The 15,369-nt window shown below is 37.9% G+C and overlaps 1 protein-coding gene across 2 annotated transcripts in view; it reads left to right on the top strand.

Annotated features, from left to right (window-relative positions):
- Window positions 1-14,183, top strand: part of MERTK (MER proto-oncogene, tyrosine kinase) — a 64,943-nt gene extending 50,760 nt beyond the window's left edge. For both annotated transcript variants that reach the window (XM_053458821.1, XM_053458819.1), the window contains exons 11-21: window positions 1,153-1,303; window positions 3,146-3,299; window positions 6,010-6,098; window positions 7,156-7,251; window positions 7,771-7,851; window positions 8,736-8,828; window positions 9,306-9,424; window positions 10,041-10,150; window positions 10,404-10,563; window positions 11,593-11,729; window positions 13,334-14,183. In XM_053458821.1, the coding sequence (XP_053314796.1) occupies window positions 1,153-1,303; window positions 3,146-3,299; window positions 6,010-6,098; window positions 7,156-7,251; window positions 7,771-7,851; window positions 8,736-8,828; window positions 9,306-9,424; window positions 10,041-10,150; window positions 10,404-10,563; window positions 11,593-11,729; window positions 13,334-13,817 (1,674 nt within the window). In that variant the 3' untranslated portion in view covers window positions 13,818-14,183. The remainder of the gene's footprint in view (window positions 1-1,152; window positions 1,304-3,145; window positions 3,300-6,009; window positions 6,099-7,155; window positions 7,252-7,770; window positions 7,852-8,735; window positions 8,829-9,305; window positions 9,425-10,040; window positions 10,151-10,403; window positions 10,564-11,592; window positions 11,730-13,333) is intronic.
- The last annotated feature ends 1,186 nt before the right edge of the window (window positions 14,184-15,369 follow it).

Raw genomic sequence — 15,369 nt, 5'->3', positions numbered from 1 at the left:
GATGTAATAACAAAGGCTAGAATTATGCAATATGCAAGTGGATTATTAAACACTCGGGTAACAATATAATTTATAATTAAAGGTAATAAGGCACTCAGGGATGGAGTTATTATCACGTGTTACAGGGCAACACAGTCCTGATGAGTGGGGTCATTGTAACTTCATACAGGACAAGTTATGCAGTGTCATAGGGTAATATCATTATTATTAATTTATGTAGCGCCATCATATTCTGCAGTGTCATAGGGTAATATCATTATTATTAGTAGCGCCATCATATTCTGCAGTACAATGGACAAACGGCACATAAGAAATAGTGCATGGCATTGTTGACTTAACGCTACACGGTTCCCCTATATACCCCAGCTTCAACCTCTTTTTCTTCACTCGTCTTCTCAAAGGATGTTGAAACAGGCAAAATCAGACGTGGGAAGCTGGTTTATTTTTCTCTCTGCTTACAAAGCAAATTATTGTCCCTATGTTCGAGACCAAGCAAGATGTGACTTGTCAGCATTCCAATTACCTTAGTTGTGTTTTATTTTAAAGTTTGCAGAACTGTACTGTATTTCTTACAGTGTGTTGCAATGGTGTAACCTACTGCAGACATCCATCACATCACTTATGTACATTGGAGATTGAACATACAACATTGTACAGTACTATAAAAGTCAATAACTAATAATGTGTATATGTATGTATGTATGTATATATATATATATAGAGATATATAGATATATATATACATCACATTAGGAGTCAGTATCAATAATGTGACATTGTGTTGTGATGTCAAAAGTTATTTTACAGTGAGCTGTGCATGGTTCTATCAGTCTTTATAGCTCCTAGACCCACTAATGGTGTAATACGTTCTGTTTATTCATCCAGTCTCCCTTTTCTACACTAAACAAACTATACAAATATTTGAGTTATTATGCATGTCTTTACGCTGTAAACTTTTTTTTTTTAAATGACACCTTATATTTAAAACCATGTTTGTGTTCCTAAATCTTCTTATTTGACCTGGTCTAATTATTTGAATAACCGGTATAATAGCAGCAATCTGACAAAATTGTGAAATTGACTTTATATTATGAATTCATTCTGTCTTATGCTTGCGTTTTATAGTGCAGGTTTTGCCTTTTGTTTTTTCAGACAATGGAATATTCTATGGATTCCAACTCTACCGCAGCATTAATTCCACTCAAGGCTACTAACGCCACATGCTTTGTGTCTGTTGCTGCCTTTACAAAGGGAGGAATTGGACCATACAGTCAGCCAGTACAGATTATAATACCTGGTGATGGTGAGAATATATTCACAATGTTTAGTACAGATAATTAGAAAATAGAACACACATTGGTGGCTATATGTATGCAACTAAGATATTTGGCATTTGGTAGAATTGGATGATTGCCTGTTGATGATTGGTAAGAACCAAGTGTTTGATTGGAGCTACAATAAAGGGAACATCTGGGTGGCTACAATGAATGGCGTATTATCATATACATGTTTGCATGTATATAAGCTGCAGGAGAGGTGAGGGGTAAGCAGGGGCGGAAGGGAGATGGGATATATGTGTTTGTGTGTGTGAGCATGGATGTGTGCTTGGGTGTGTGAGCATGGATGTGTAATTGTAACTGACCAGCTGTTGAGGTTGGGGGGGCCCGGGGCAATTTTAGCACCAGGGCTCTGTGGTTTCTAGGTATGCCCCTGGAGAAGACCTAACTGAGAAATGAAAGAAAAAAATTGTATGAAAAAACAGACTGCATGATAACAAATGGAATCCATGATTCTTCACATTCCGATATAAGTGAAATTATATATTATTATATATATTATTTATATATAATGATAATAAATAGTTTCATTTATATTGGAATGTGAAGAATTATGGATTCCATTTGTTATCATGCAGTCTGTTTTTTCTGCACGCGTGAGATCTGTACCAATGGTAAAATGCGTTCCATTTAAAGTGATAATTAGTGTATAGTTTGGCTTTTGGCAAGGATGCCACTGGCAAACCATGTAAAATATTTTCCCGGCCACAAAATGCTTGCTGTATAATTTGTTACGAATTGAGCGTTGCTTAAAAAAGTAAAGGAAATGCTGCATTTTGCCACCATTCACTTTTACCGCAGTAACATCTATCGGAATACTTTGAGTTCCATGGGGGGCAAGAAATGCTTTTGTTTGCAAGGTTTCCTGACCCCTGCTTCATGAGATGGTTTTTATTAGTAACTGTAACAATGAAATGTTACGAACCTCTTAAAAAGCAAACACTTTTACAGAAATAGAACAATAGCGTAAAGGTTACAGGGGCAGAAGTTTAAGATGTACTGCTTGAGAAAACTGCAAATCACTCAGTACTGTAAAATATATTGATGATTAGATCCTATTCTCAATGGTAAAATGTGACTACCAGACCTCATTTTCAAAGAGTATGTGTAGTCAGTGAAAAAAATCCCCCCAAAGCCATGTGCAGGGGTAAATTTCACCAGAAACTGGTGTAATCTGATTCGTCTTTCACTTGTATCATTACTTCAGAAAATATCTTCCACCGTAACATGGCTAATACCGAAGGGCAAATCATTCTTATGTCTTAATCAAGCATTACAGGTCTGGTTCATTAATTCTACTACCGGTAACACCGAGATATAACTAAAATTCGAAAAAATAGGATAATAAATTAATAAAATGCTTTACCAAATCCTACTACCGAAGATGTCATTTTCCCCGATACATATTTTTAATTATTTTAATAAATTAAAGGTTAGATGTCTCTGATTTAATGTATGCTTGATTTATAAAAAAAAATAAGTATTATGGCACAATATAAAAAAATAAAAAATTATAATAATAATATACTGGGATTAGCAAATGGTGGGCAAATATATAGACCAGGAGTAATTTTTTATTGTTACCCGACTGGCACATCATGTTTAGGGTACAAATGAGACTGCAGTGGTGTTCCAAAGCATACATTAAACCCACTTTGAGAAGAGTTCTATCAAAGGTCATGCCAGATTTGTTCACATTCATTTTATGAGGTATTACAATTACCCCTTTTTTTTTTTTAGCATTTTTCACAAAAATAATTTGTTTAATAGAAGTAAATAAATTCTGCATTATTATACCTTTTTTTCAGGTTCGATAACTTCAGCACCGTCTTCTACAGCTGCACCTGGAAATGCCAGCCCTTACCTGATACTGCTTGGTTTTATTTGCAGTGTAATGATATTCCTACTGATCATTTATGGTGCCGTAGTGTTTATTAGAAGGAGAAAGGAGATTGAATTTGGGTAAGTTAAATGAGAACAGACATGTGCATATCATATAGTTCACTGTCACATGAGGACCTGATAACGCTTGTATTATTATTATTATTATTATTATCTTTTTATTTATTAAGTGCCAACAAACCAAAGCTCTGTACAATTTTAATGGGGCAGTTAACACATACATAACAAAAACAACATTAATACACACAGATACATCGGGAGATGAGAACCCTACCCATGAGCTTGCCATCTAGCCTTATGGTACTTTCCTGGCAGGAATGGTAGGCTTTAGAGGGCCCCCCGCGTGAGCGTACAATCTACGGTGGTAGTATGAGTAATTGAAACAAAAGGAGGGGTGAAAACAGGGAGTAGTAGCTCTCTTGTAGCAGTAACTGGGGCTACGTTGTTTGAGGATGCAGAAGAGGATATATAAATAAAATGAACAGATGAGTGGATGGCTTAGTGCTGAGTTTCAGAAGGTGGCTAGCACGTAGGTTGGAATGTACTAGAAAGGAAGTAACAAAGAGACTGGTGAAATACGAGAAAGTTATTTTAGGTTAAATGATGCAGAGTTATGGCTTGTAGGAGGCTAAAGGGGAAGGGGATCAGGACAGAATGTACACTTTAAAAGGTGAAGACCAAGATTTGGCCAAAAAGTAAACAAGGTCCCCAAAATACATATTTGGTACATATACAGGAAAACAATTATACAGAATATGAATTAGTAAACTTCCCCGCAGATCTGGCAAAGTAGTCCAAATGGTTAGATACCTATTGAATCTTGCAAGGGCCTGGTTTCAGTAGGTGGCTAGCATACAGCTTGAAAGGCTGCAAGAGAAGACTAGACAGTTTTAACCTTCACTAGACATACTGCAACCCCAGGCCATAAGGTTTTCGTATATATGTCCCAGGCAGGGTCAGATGAACCAAGAAGGCCCCCCGAGTCCCCATTCTGTGGTAGATAGGTAGACTTAGAGGGGCCCTTTTTGTATAGGTGTTCCAGGCCCCCATAGTCTTTAATCTGGCCTTGGTCCCAGGCATGGTAGTGGGTAGTCAGAGACAGGGGCCACAGGAGGAAAGAACAGCCAGGACACCAGGGTGTTGGGCCCCGTAACCACTGTCTGTCTGGCAATATTTGACAATATTGCTCATCATAACAATGGAAACAAATGTAGCTGTATTAATACACACAGAGTCTTTAGTTCAAGGTGATAACTTTTATTAGGCCAATCCAGAAAACACTGTAGACTCAAAAAAATAATTTATTGTACTTCTTTTTCTGTATTGACCTAATAAGAGGTATCAACACATACAAATATCAAATTGAAACTTTTATGTTATCATTCGCTATCTTATTCCTGCAAGTAAAGCCCTATACATTAATGTATGCATTGTAAACATGTGGTCTGAAATATTACTGTAATTAACATCACAATTGTGGTCATTTATTTAAGTCTTTGCTCTGAATCCAGGAAACCAAGGAAAATTATGTCATATTACATTTATTTTGATCCTTTGGGGGAAGAGATATGATTCAAAATGATTTGCTAACAATAGCTGTTGCTTTCCCTTAATTGTTTTTGTTACGAGGCTGTGATTCATGCTCCATGTTTAACAAGACCTTGGGCTCAGACAATGCACTAATGACATACGAGGAAAGTGAATGAAAGGCATGGAATGTTGTTATCATTCTATCATTGCAAACCGCACATGTAATGACTCGGATTACATGTTAGTGTGTTTGATATTTGCAAAAATTATTTATTCCAGGGCTGTGTGTTAGAAAGAAAATGCCATGCCCGGTTTTTATAATGTTGATATTTGGGACTGGTGTTAGAAAGAATGTGTGGATATCACTTTCTATATTATGTCTGTATACAGCATATGAAAAGAAGTTTGAACACTGAGGATATTCAATATTACAGTTTGGGTCCATTTGTGGACATGTGATATACAAATTCTAAAACATATATAATGCTGTTACAAATCAAGCTCACATTCGAGCGTACAAATAGTTTTTTGTTCAGTTATCCCCCCATAATGTTAGTGGACAAGAAAGTCGGTCCGGGGAGAGATTATGCAAGCACTGTTCTAATTACCCTTATAAAATACAGAAAGAAAAAAAAGATGTATTTTCTAGTTCCTTTGAAATAAATTATGTATTTTCATTAGGAAAAAAACAAAGGGTCAACAGGATGGTGGAACCTGTTTATCAGCTTCTTTTTTTTTTACCTTCACAAAGGCTGGAACTAAATAAACAATAGTGTTCACCCCATGTGAAAATTGACATAAAATAAGTAATCTTTCATCACGACCAAGTCATTTTTTCAAAGCAGAAAATGGTTCCAAATTTTGCTTTATTCAAAATAAAACATTCATTTTTTTTTACACTGATGTGTTACCTGTTTTCCCCACCTGTGTCTTGCGGAAACAGTGTAACATTGTGTTACACTGGGTAAATCCCAGCTAAGTTTTTCCAGCTCTGTCCAAAACCCTTTCACAGAGTAGAAATGTGTAGAAATTTGGTAAAGGAAGCACATAAAGGATACAGTCAGGATGCAGATGCTGCCCTACGTTCTTGTTACTCAATGCCCCCTGGCAGATATATACTGCAATAAAATACATTTAAAAAGTCTGTCCTTGCATTCATGTTTTATGTTTGTCTAATCCTGTTAATGTAGAACAGGATCCTGCATCATTTACCTCTGTGAATGTTTTCTTATTTGACTAGGCACGCGTTTGTGAACTCTGATGATTCAGACATTGTAGTGAATTACAAAGCAAAGAAATCCTACAACCGGAAAGCTATTGAAGTGACGTGTAAGTGTGGTCCGGCTCATCAACTTCAAACAATTAAATGCAAAATGCAACCTATTTTATAGTTTAAATGCATATCAGATTTTTGGAAACCTGTTTAAGAGACATTTGGTTCCGCGGACTGTAGAAAAGTAAAGAGAACTTGACACAAAATATCGCCCTCTTCTGGAAAAAGTTAGAATTGTCATAGTAGGCCAAAGACACGTTAAATGCATCTATAACGTGATCATAATACCGGTAATCCAGGTTATATCTGTTTAGTAATGTAAGAGTGTCATCAGGGCCAGCCCAAGACAAAATGCCGCCTGGGGCGAAGTTTAAAATGCCACCCTTCCTCTCCCTCCCTGCCGCCCCCATTATCTACCCTTCTTCCCCCCCCTCCCTGTACTTACCTTTCAGCAGTCCTGCGGCGACTCTCCCTGCTCATTCTCGGTGCCGGCTTGTAATGCTGAGCGCCGGAAATTACGTCATCTTCCGGCACTCAGCATTACAAGCCGGCACCGAGACCGAGCTAGCGGGCTCGCAGAAGAGAGAGGGGCGCCGAGCGGGTACTGACAACTTAGTAAGCGAAAACCACTCGGCTCCCTCTCTCTCCTCGGCTTAAAAAAAAAAAAAAAAAAAGGGCTTGGGGCAGCAAAGTGCCGCCCCTTCAAAAGTGCCGCCTGGAGCAGTTGCCCCACTCGGCTCCATTGTCGGGCCGGCCCTGGGTGTCATCACAAACCGCTGATTTCATTTCACACACTACAATGTTGAGAAGGTCCAACCCAAGTGAACTTCTCCTGTAAGAATGCCTACGTTTGCCCCATGTAACTTATTTTAATATAGGTGTTATGTCAAGGTGTTATGCTGAATCTCGATACATAATATGAAGGAACCAGGCAGTGCTCTTTGCAAAGAAAATCAGGGAAGTGAAATATTTAAACATAAAGACATCCAGGGGTGGAACATGGGCCCAAGACATAATTAAGGAACTGGCCCCAAATATAGAGTTCTGCCACAGAGAATTAAGGGCAATATAATATATTGTTAGGATTGAAAGGGTTTTTTGATTTTTTTTTAGTGAGTACATTAGGAATAAACGGAGAACTGCAACAGAAGCTGGAAGATGTAATGATTGAAGGGAGCTTGCTAACTCTGGGGAAGGTGCTGGGAGAGGGTGAGTACAAGAACGTAGCATCTACTGTATACTGGCATGACATGGAAATGGCTATATAGGGATATAGATCCCTATATAAGAAAATATATATTGCAAGTCCTTGGTCTGTCTGCAAGGCCCAAACCACGACATTTTCAGGTTGTATTCATAAACTAGTAGAATAAGTAATGTCTTCCCTACAGGACGACCAGGCTCATCATTTTGCCAGTAACATGAGAGACCCTGCCCATCTACACCAAATAAGTCTGTACCTAGCCAGCATAGCCTCCATGGTATGTTTTACCCAGTGGTAGACATGTTTTTGATATTCCAGAGCTCAGTAGAGAGGGAGGTGGCCATGGAGATCCTTGGGGGAGGCTGGGCTGCTGCCCTGGATCAGGCCCTGTGATACACCAATGCTTACAAGAAGTGTTCATAAATGCTGTAAACATTTCTCGCGTCAATAACCCTCTTGTTCACCAGTTATTCACTAATGTTTGACCATACTCTAATACTTTATTGTTCCATGCTACCATAAAGGTGAATTTGGGTCTGTGGTGGAGGGAGAACTCAGTTATCCTGATGAAACAACTCAGAAAGTAGCTGTGAAAACTATGAAATGTAAGTCATGTTACCGCTACACTTTCCACTTTAATTGGAAAAGCACATTTTTTCGCGCAATTGAGAGAATGAAAAATAACCTCACACAATAAGGTTCTATGTAGGACATATTTTATTTATAAAGGTGAAGAAAAATGTACTTATTTAAATATTAATAGTAAGTGTTGTGTTATTTAGTAAGCAGCAGAGACACCATTAGGAATTTTGGGGCCCAAGTAAAGAAGTATGTGCCTTACCCCCTCATCGACCCCTTTCCATGTTGTCTGAGACCACTTCTCTTTCTTAGTCCCTTCAGTGTCCATACCCCTTTGATGCCCTCTTCCCCAGTGCCCATACCTCTCTGCCTTCCTCTCCACACCAGTGTCTGAACACCTCTGCCTCTCCCAGTGTCCACATCTGTCTGCCCTCTATCTCCTCATGGTCCATACATGATGCCCCCCTAGTGACCATCCCCCTGTACCAGTACCTCCCTGTCCCCATCACCCCTCTGCATATGCCTCTGTGTCTGCCATTTGTGCTTGCTGCGGGCCCAGTGTGTAAAGCAGAACCCAGCAGAAAGAAGAGCAGGGTTATGTGTGTGATGTCTCGAGGAGTACCTCACGCTTCCTACAGCTCAGCTCTACACGCTGATGGCATCCCTGGTAATTTCCAAACAGGAGGCAGAGGCAATGTTTGAAGAGCCTCTGTATGAACAGAGTCAATGTCATATTGTCATTTTCTAAGAAGCTACCCATGAAACTGGTTAATAATTTCTTACTTCCAGTGGGTTGTAGGTTTATTTTTCCAAGGTGGAAGTATATCAACTGCATGCTTACACACGTTTGAATATCCAGTTAATCGGTGTCTCTCAATCTTTTTTGAAACAATGTAATTCCTGTTTCCAGTGGACAACTTCTCTCAAAGGGAGATAGAAGAGTTCCTGAGCGAAGCAGCCTGTATGAAAGACTTTGACCACCCAAATGTCATTAACCTACTAGGTATGTAGATTAATGCTAGCGACTTTAAGATGCCAAACTCCAAAGTGTTTCTCTGTTAAAGGGACAGTCCTTTAAACTCATCCGTGCTTTTTTCTGCAGATGTTCAGATACTGATTTCTCGGTCGAAGCAATTTTCATTTTATGATTTACAAACATACAAGAAACACATTGTGCACTTAAAGTACCTGTAGAAGCTTCTAAGAAAATACAGAACCTGATCATGTTTTGTACTTTTTTTTTCCTAACATGAAAAATAAGTAAGATAGTAAGATATAACTTTTTGTGGGTAAGAATTCTAGTCTAAGTGAAGGCTATATTCATGCAAGCCTTTTGACGTATTCTTGTAACAGGTTAAAATCTTTCTAATCTTGCTGGTCATGATGGTTTTTATAATTTTTTATCCCCAGAATAATTTCAGATTACGGATTTACAATTGATGCTGTGTTGTATTTATACTGCTCAATGTTTTCTTTCCAGGTGTTTGTTTGGAAGTGGGGCCAAGGAGGATTCCAAAGCCCATGGTGATATTACCATTCATGAAGTATGGAGACCTACATAGCTTCCTGTTGTCCTCAAGGATTGGTGTTGGACCTCAGGTGCATAAATGTGTATTACAACCGTACATTCAAGTGCTTATTGTGTCGTCGACTGTCAGATTTGTTTGCCAGAAATGCTTAATCTGTAATCCTGCTAGAAATGCCAGCAAGTCTAGTATCTACGCTGATAGACCCTCATTTCGGACTCTGTGCCTGACCTTTCAAACATCACCCAAAGGATATGGTTTGTGCTAAACCTGTACAAGCACAAGTGAGTCAACACTAATATTGGTGTGGTTTTAATAATATCAGTTACCACATTAAGCTAGTGTTGTGTAGAACTGTAGGATTGTTCCCTAAAGGTTTCATCATATAAAAAACAACACAGAAACTGTTAAGAAGCCGTTACAGTTTCTATGACAACAACCTTAATATGTGTGTGTTTATGTCAAGTGTCCCCAGCAAAAATTATAAATTATGCAAATTTTTACACATTTTTAAATAATTCCTAGAGAGGAATTAGGCATTCAAGAAAATTGTAAATTTTTCTAATGCTGCATGTTACAAATCGTGTTAAATTTTCCAGAGTAGGTAGAGCAGCACCTTTCCTATTTTGTCTAAAAAAGTCAATATTAATTGCTTGAAATGCACTAAAGCATGGTGTCTCTCCTTTCAGCACGTTCCTTTGCAGACCCTTTTGCAGTTCATGATTGATATTGCAACAGGGATGGAGTACCTGAGCAACCGAAATTTCCTGCACAGAGATTTAGCAGCTCGGAACTGCATGTGAGTTTCCTTGAATCTTACTTCTGCACCTTATTATAGTATAAACGTTATTTGTAATTTGTTTTGTGAATCCGTTGCGAGGGATGTTTGCACCGTTTGCCTCACAATAACTTTTAGTAAAATAGTCAAATAGTGGAAGAGTTGGTGGTGTACTGCAATCGTTAAACCAAGGTTTTACAAATCTGTTCTGGATTTTGGAAGGCTCATATTGGTCCCTGGTCTAAAGACTATGCATCTGTTCTATGTGTTCTAGGTTGAGAGATGACATGACTGTTTGCGTAGCTGACTTTGGTCTCTCAAAGAAAATTTACAGTGGAGACTACTATCGCCAAGGCCGTATTGCCAAGATGCCGGTGAAATGGATTGCAGTGGAGAGCCTTGCAGACCGCATCTACACGATCAAAAGCGACGTGGTACGTTTTTCAAATGAATCTCAGATAAACTATTATTATTCTTGTTTTATATACTGTAGTGCAGCACAATGAGTAAACACAACGTAACAAGCAATGCATTATATAACAATTTGGACAGACAAAAGGAAGTAAGGAGAGCCCTGCTCAAATGAGCTTACAATCTATCTACACCTGTAAATATAAAGGCTCACATAAAAATATTATTTAAAAAATGTTATTACCTAAATATTGGTTTAACTGTAACTGTATTTTATAACAATTGTACTATATGTTTTAGTAATCAATTGTAACTTTGACCTTATACATTGTATATAAATCCCACCTGTTATTGATGCCACCATCTACTACAAACTACATAGCTACAAAGACACATCTCCAAGATTATATCTAATCGTTATCTGCTCTGAAATTAATTTAGTAGTACTTAGAATTTGCAGATTAGATGTAATAATGTTAAATATTTGAGTTCAAGCTATATATTTTAAAATTTATATATAATTTTTATATATTGATATTATTAAACTAAATAATACACTATTTAAATAATAAAAAATAAAAAAATTAGTTTGACACACAAAATGAGAACATTGCATATCCTGCTTTTGAAGCAATACTTGTAATACGGCACTTTAGACTGGTGACAATTTATCATACATTTGCATTAACAGTCTGTAAGCATCTTATAATAGCTCATTAGTATTGCATGCAGATATACGGGTAGCTTATACCCTATTTTCATAACCAACTAACTATAAAGCTTAGAATGCCAGATCTGTCTTACATGCAATTAGTAGAAGACAGACTGATTGACACACTTTGGTGCATTGTGTTGTGTTCCGTTACATAATTCTGAGGAGGTGGTACTTGGAAAAAAAATTCTTATTGCTTGATATTTTATAATGAATGGCTGTTCGTTGCTGCTTTTGTGCGAGACAGGAATTGTTCACAAAGATCTGACCTTTCACCATGAAAAGATTCATTCAGAGCTTTTGGAAATATCACCCTACTTATGTTGTTTGTTATCCTCAGTGGGCGTTCGGTGTGACCATGTGGGAAATCACAACTAGAGGGATGACACCATACCCTGGCATTCAGAACCATGAAATATATGACTACTTACTAGAGGGCCACAGGCTAAAGCAGCCAGCAGATTGCTTGGATGAACTGTAAGTGCATATTAGCTGATGTGAAAGAAAAGAACATTGATATTGCTTTGTTGGTCTGAATGTGTACATTTGTGATGCTATTTAGTGGGTCCAGGGGTGAATCGAGATTAGGTTGTGACACCAGGACAACACCATTAAGTTCGTAGTTGCTCAACATGAAAGCTATATTTCCCTCCTACAATTCTCGTCAATGTGGATTCAGGCTGGGATTGGAAAACCCTAGTCAGTTGCGTCCATGGGAATCATATTTAAGGAAGGACACCACATACAAGCTGGGGAGCTGCCATGAAAACTGTTTTTGTTACCACAAAGCAGTACCTATCAGGCTTGAAAGTATGAACAGAACTCATAATGCAAACACACTAACTTCCATACACATGGATCCAAGCTTTTACCTGCAGAGTATCTCTGCTCCTCTGAGAGCTGCTTCCACTGACAACCGACTACCATAGGAGCTTCTAACTTGTCAACATGAAGTGAGACACTCCCTCTGCCACTACTGATAATACTTAAGATACCCCTGCTGCAGGAGAGGAGCCCGTGCACCAAGTGACTTCTCACATTAACCAGCAAAACAACCATATGTTTTGTTCTATGGAGTTCAGGCAATTATATAAATGACAGCATCAAGTAAGCAGTAGGATGAGCTTCTTGACCCTAGGGGCAAATTTTAGTTTGTCCTTAATAGGTTTATTAGCATACAACTTTTAAGAAGCTTTTTCAGTTTCCATGACAACCTATTAGCACCTGCTTGTGTATCACACAACAATTAAAGGGATAGTTTACTGTCCCTGACAGGCCCATTAAAGAAGTACAGGTAATAAATAACTTTTCAAGAACCTCCTCCTCAGTGGTCTGACAATTCTTACCACTGATTGGCTACGTGAAGCTTTTTAAGCACGGGCAGGGGAGTCTGAACAGACCCCTGATCACACTGTTTGCCAAGCCAGCGTTGGAGCTGACTGGCGGTAAGTGTGTCATGTACAACTCCTCCAGGGAAATAGCTGGAGGTCAGACAAATGCATATGATTCAGAATTCTGCAGAAGTTTTACATGCATTCACCAAAAGTGGGGACAACACAAAAAGGACCACTCACTATTTACCTTTAATTTGTGCATTTTGTTTAACAACCAGTTTAATTATTTTGGAAATATTTGAAAAGTTTAGAATTTTGCTTCGCTGAAGCAGAGACTGGTGTCAGCCTGTCAGTCTTTTCCTCACAAACTAAGGCTTCCCAGACCAAACAGAAACTTAAAAACACAGGAGTTATAACTTAATTGTTATACATATACAAGATGGATTTCACCATGGTGTACTTATAAAATTAGTTTTTTTTAAAAACATATTATATATATATATATATATATATATATATATATATTGCATGTTTTAATTGGCACACATCACTGAATACCTTTACTCAGTATAGAGAACTAGAAAATGTATGATTTGGGAAAGGGGACATATCCGCTTCAAATAATTATTTTTGGGAAGCATTTGGGTAAGGAAAAGCCGGAGTGACATCACATTTAAGGGAAAAGTAGGTCGACATAGTAATCCATTAAGAGTCATTTTAATTTTGAATACATTTCTTTGTCTCCAGGTATGAACTGATGTATTTATGCTGGAGAGCAGATCCTGTTGACCGACCTACATTCACTGTACTGAAGCAGCGGTTGGAGCTACTCCTCAAGGGCTTGCCTCCAGCTACAGATATGGAGGATGTTATTTACATTAACACGAGCTTTCCCGAAGACAGCACATTCCTGGCACAGGATCCAGAGATTAACGAGAAGGATGTGAATCTGGATCCTAGCTACGTATTACCAATTGTTAACTCAAAACCCGACACCACAACCATCACTGTGGAAGTTCACGAACATAAACTCAATGAAGACAGATACATTTTGGAAGGGGCCTCTGAAGATCTAACTGCTGAACAAAGTAGCACCCCTCTTTTGAAAGACAACAATGCACGAAGCAGGGCACCGTGGTGTGAGGGCAGAATGCCACACACGGTCAAAAAACTCACGGAGGAGCTGTTGTTTGCTGATGACTTAGGCGAAGATACAGAAGTCATGGTATAGAGAACATAAAGCTACCACTTAATTTAACACATAATTAGTGATGTTCCTGTCATTTCTTGAACTACTTTTGCCTTGAGGGAGACAAAAAGTTGGCATTAAAACAATGTAAATAGCATACAGTATTCTGTATATAGAAATATATTGATGAGTGTTGTACATACATAGATGCATATATAGATTTTTATTCACACACAAATGTAAATATTAAAAGCAAGAAATGTTTGAGGTAAAGCAATGGATTGGTGGCGCATTCCAGAATAATTCCAGACTATTGTGCCTTATGTGAGAAACACTGAAAATGTATTGACCAAACTAGTTTCTAAAAACACATTATTTCTCCTCCACCTGTACAATCAGTGCAAATGACTGAAATCTCAAACATAAATTCTCGTATTTCCTCCTTAGGGTTGCTACTTTTTTAGAAGCTTATACATGGGCCAATAGCTAACTTCTGTAAGGTTATCACTTACATACATGAAAGTAAAATATTGGCTAATCCTGCATTTTTTCCCATGTTGATATGATGTATTGGTCCCATGATGTCATGTTAGATAAACAAATATATATAATATAAAACAAAGCCTATAAACTTGAGTGGCAGGAGCATGACAGATCTTGGTTGTGCTGCTTTGCTACAGAAATAGTAACCTGCGTTGTTTAGGAGCTACTGTGCTTGCAGTACTGAGTAAATGTCCTTTATACCATGTCAGCCTCTATGTACAACAGCCATGGTATTACCCGGTTTAGCACATTTCATATAACTGATTAATTAATCAATCTGTTCCCTCCTAGGAGGCATTTTCCCCCTAAGCATATCTATTTTTAACCCCTTAATGACAAAGCCCGTACATGTAGGGGCTCAAAATGCATTGTTTTCAATGGGTTTAGGGACCGCCCATTGTCTTTAAGGGGTTAAAAAAAATTGTATTAGGAAACACACACAGCAAGTGTCATGTTAATGAGCTAACCAAACAGTGTTCACATGAGCACCATCATTTATATAGTTGCAATTATTAATGCTTATATAATTGGACTCTTCTCTGCCAGTATGTTATTTTTTGTGTGAAGTAGACTGGTTTGGTACATTACTTTTCTGTAGTCTTAAAAACCAGAAAGTCCCCAAGTTAAGTTTTTCCACAACTCTATGTGTAAATTGAGTTTTACATAACTCAGATGTTTTATTATAGACTGTGCCTTACATTAGATTGTTCTGTAAATTCTGTACATTGTTTGCACACTTTTTTACGTATGTCCATATCTACGTATGTAGGAGCTATGCAAGAAGAAGAACTTAATTGTCTTGTCTCTTATGATTCATTTTTAAGTTTGTCTACCAAGAAGTCCCTAATGAAATTATTGCTTTCTTACATCTTTTATGAAGTGTAGCAAAGTTCGTGTCTCATCTAGAGGCGAACTCCTTACTGGTTAAAGTCTTGCTAAAGTAGTTAAGTTAATCAATGCCTTTTTTAATGCAGTCTACAACAGCATATTGTGATGGTACAATGTTAATTTAATGTAGCATCTGTCAGCCGGTATTTTGTGTAGAGTGCTT

Source organism: Spea bombifrons, chromosome 3, assembly GCF_027358695.1.
Source record: "Spea bombifrons isolate aSpeBom1 chromosome 3, aSpeBom1.2.pri, whole genome shotgun sequence".
Classification (NCBI taxonomy): domain Eukaryota; kingdom Metazoa; phylum Chordata; class Amphibia; order Anura; family Pelobatidae; genus Spea; species Spea bombifrons.
Note: the sequence above shows the minus strand (reverse complement) of the source record. Positions and strands in the feature narration are given on the sequence as shown.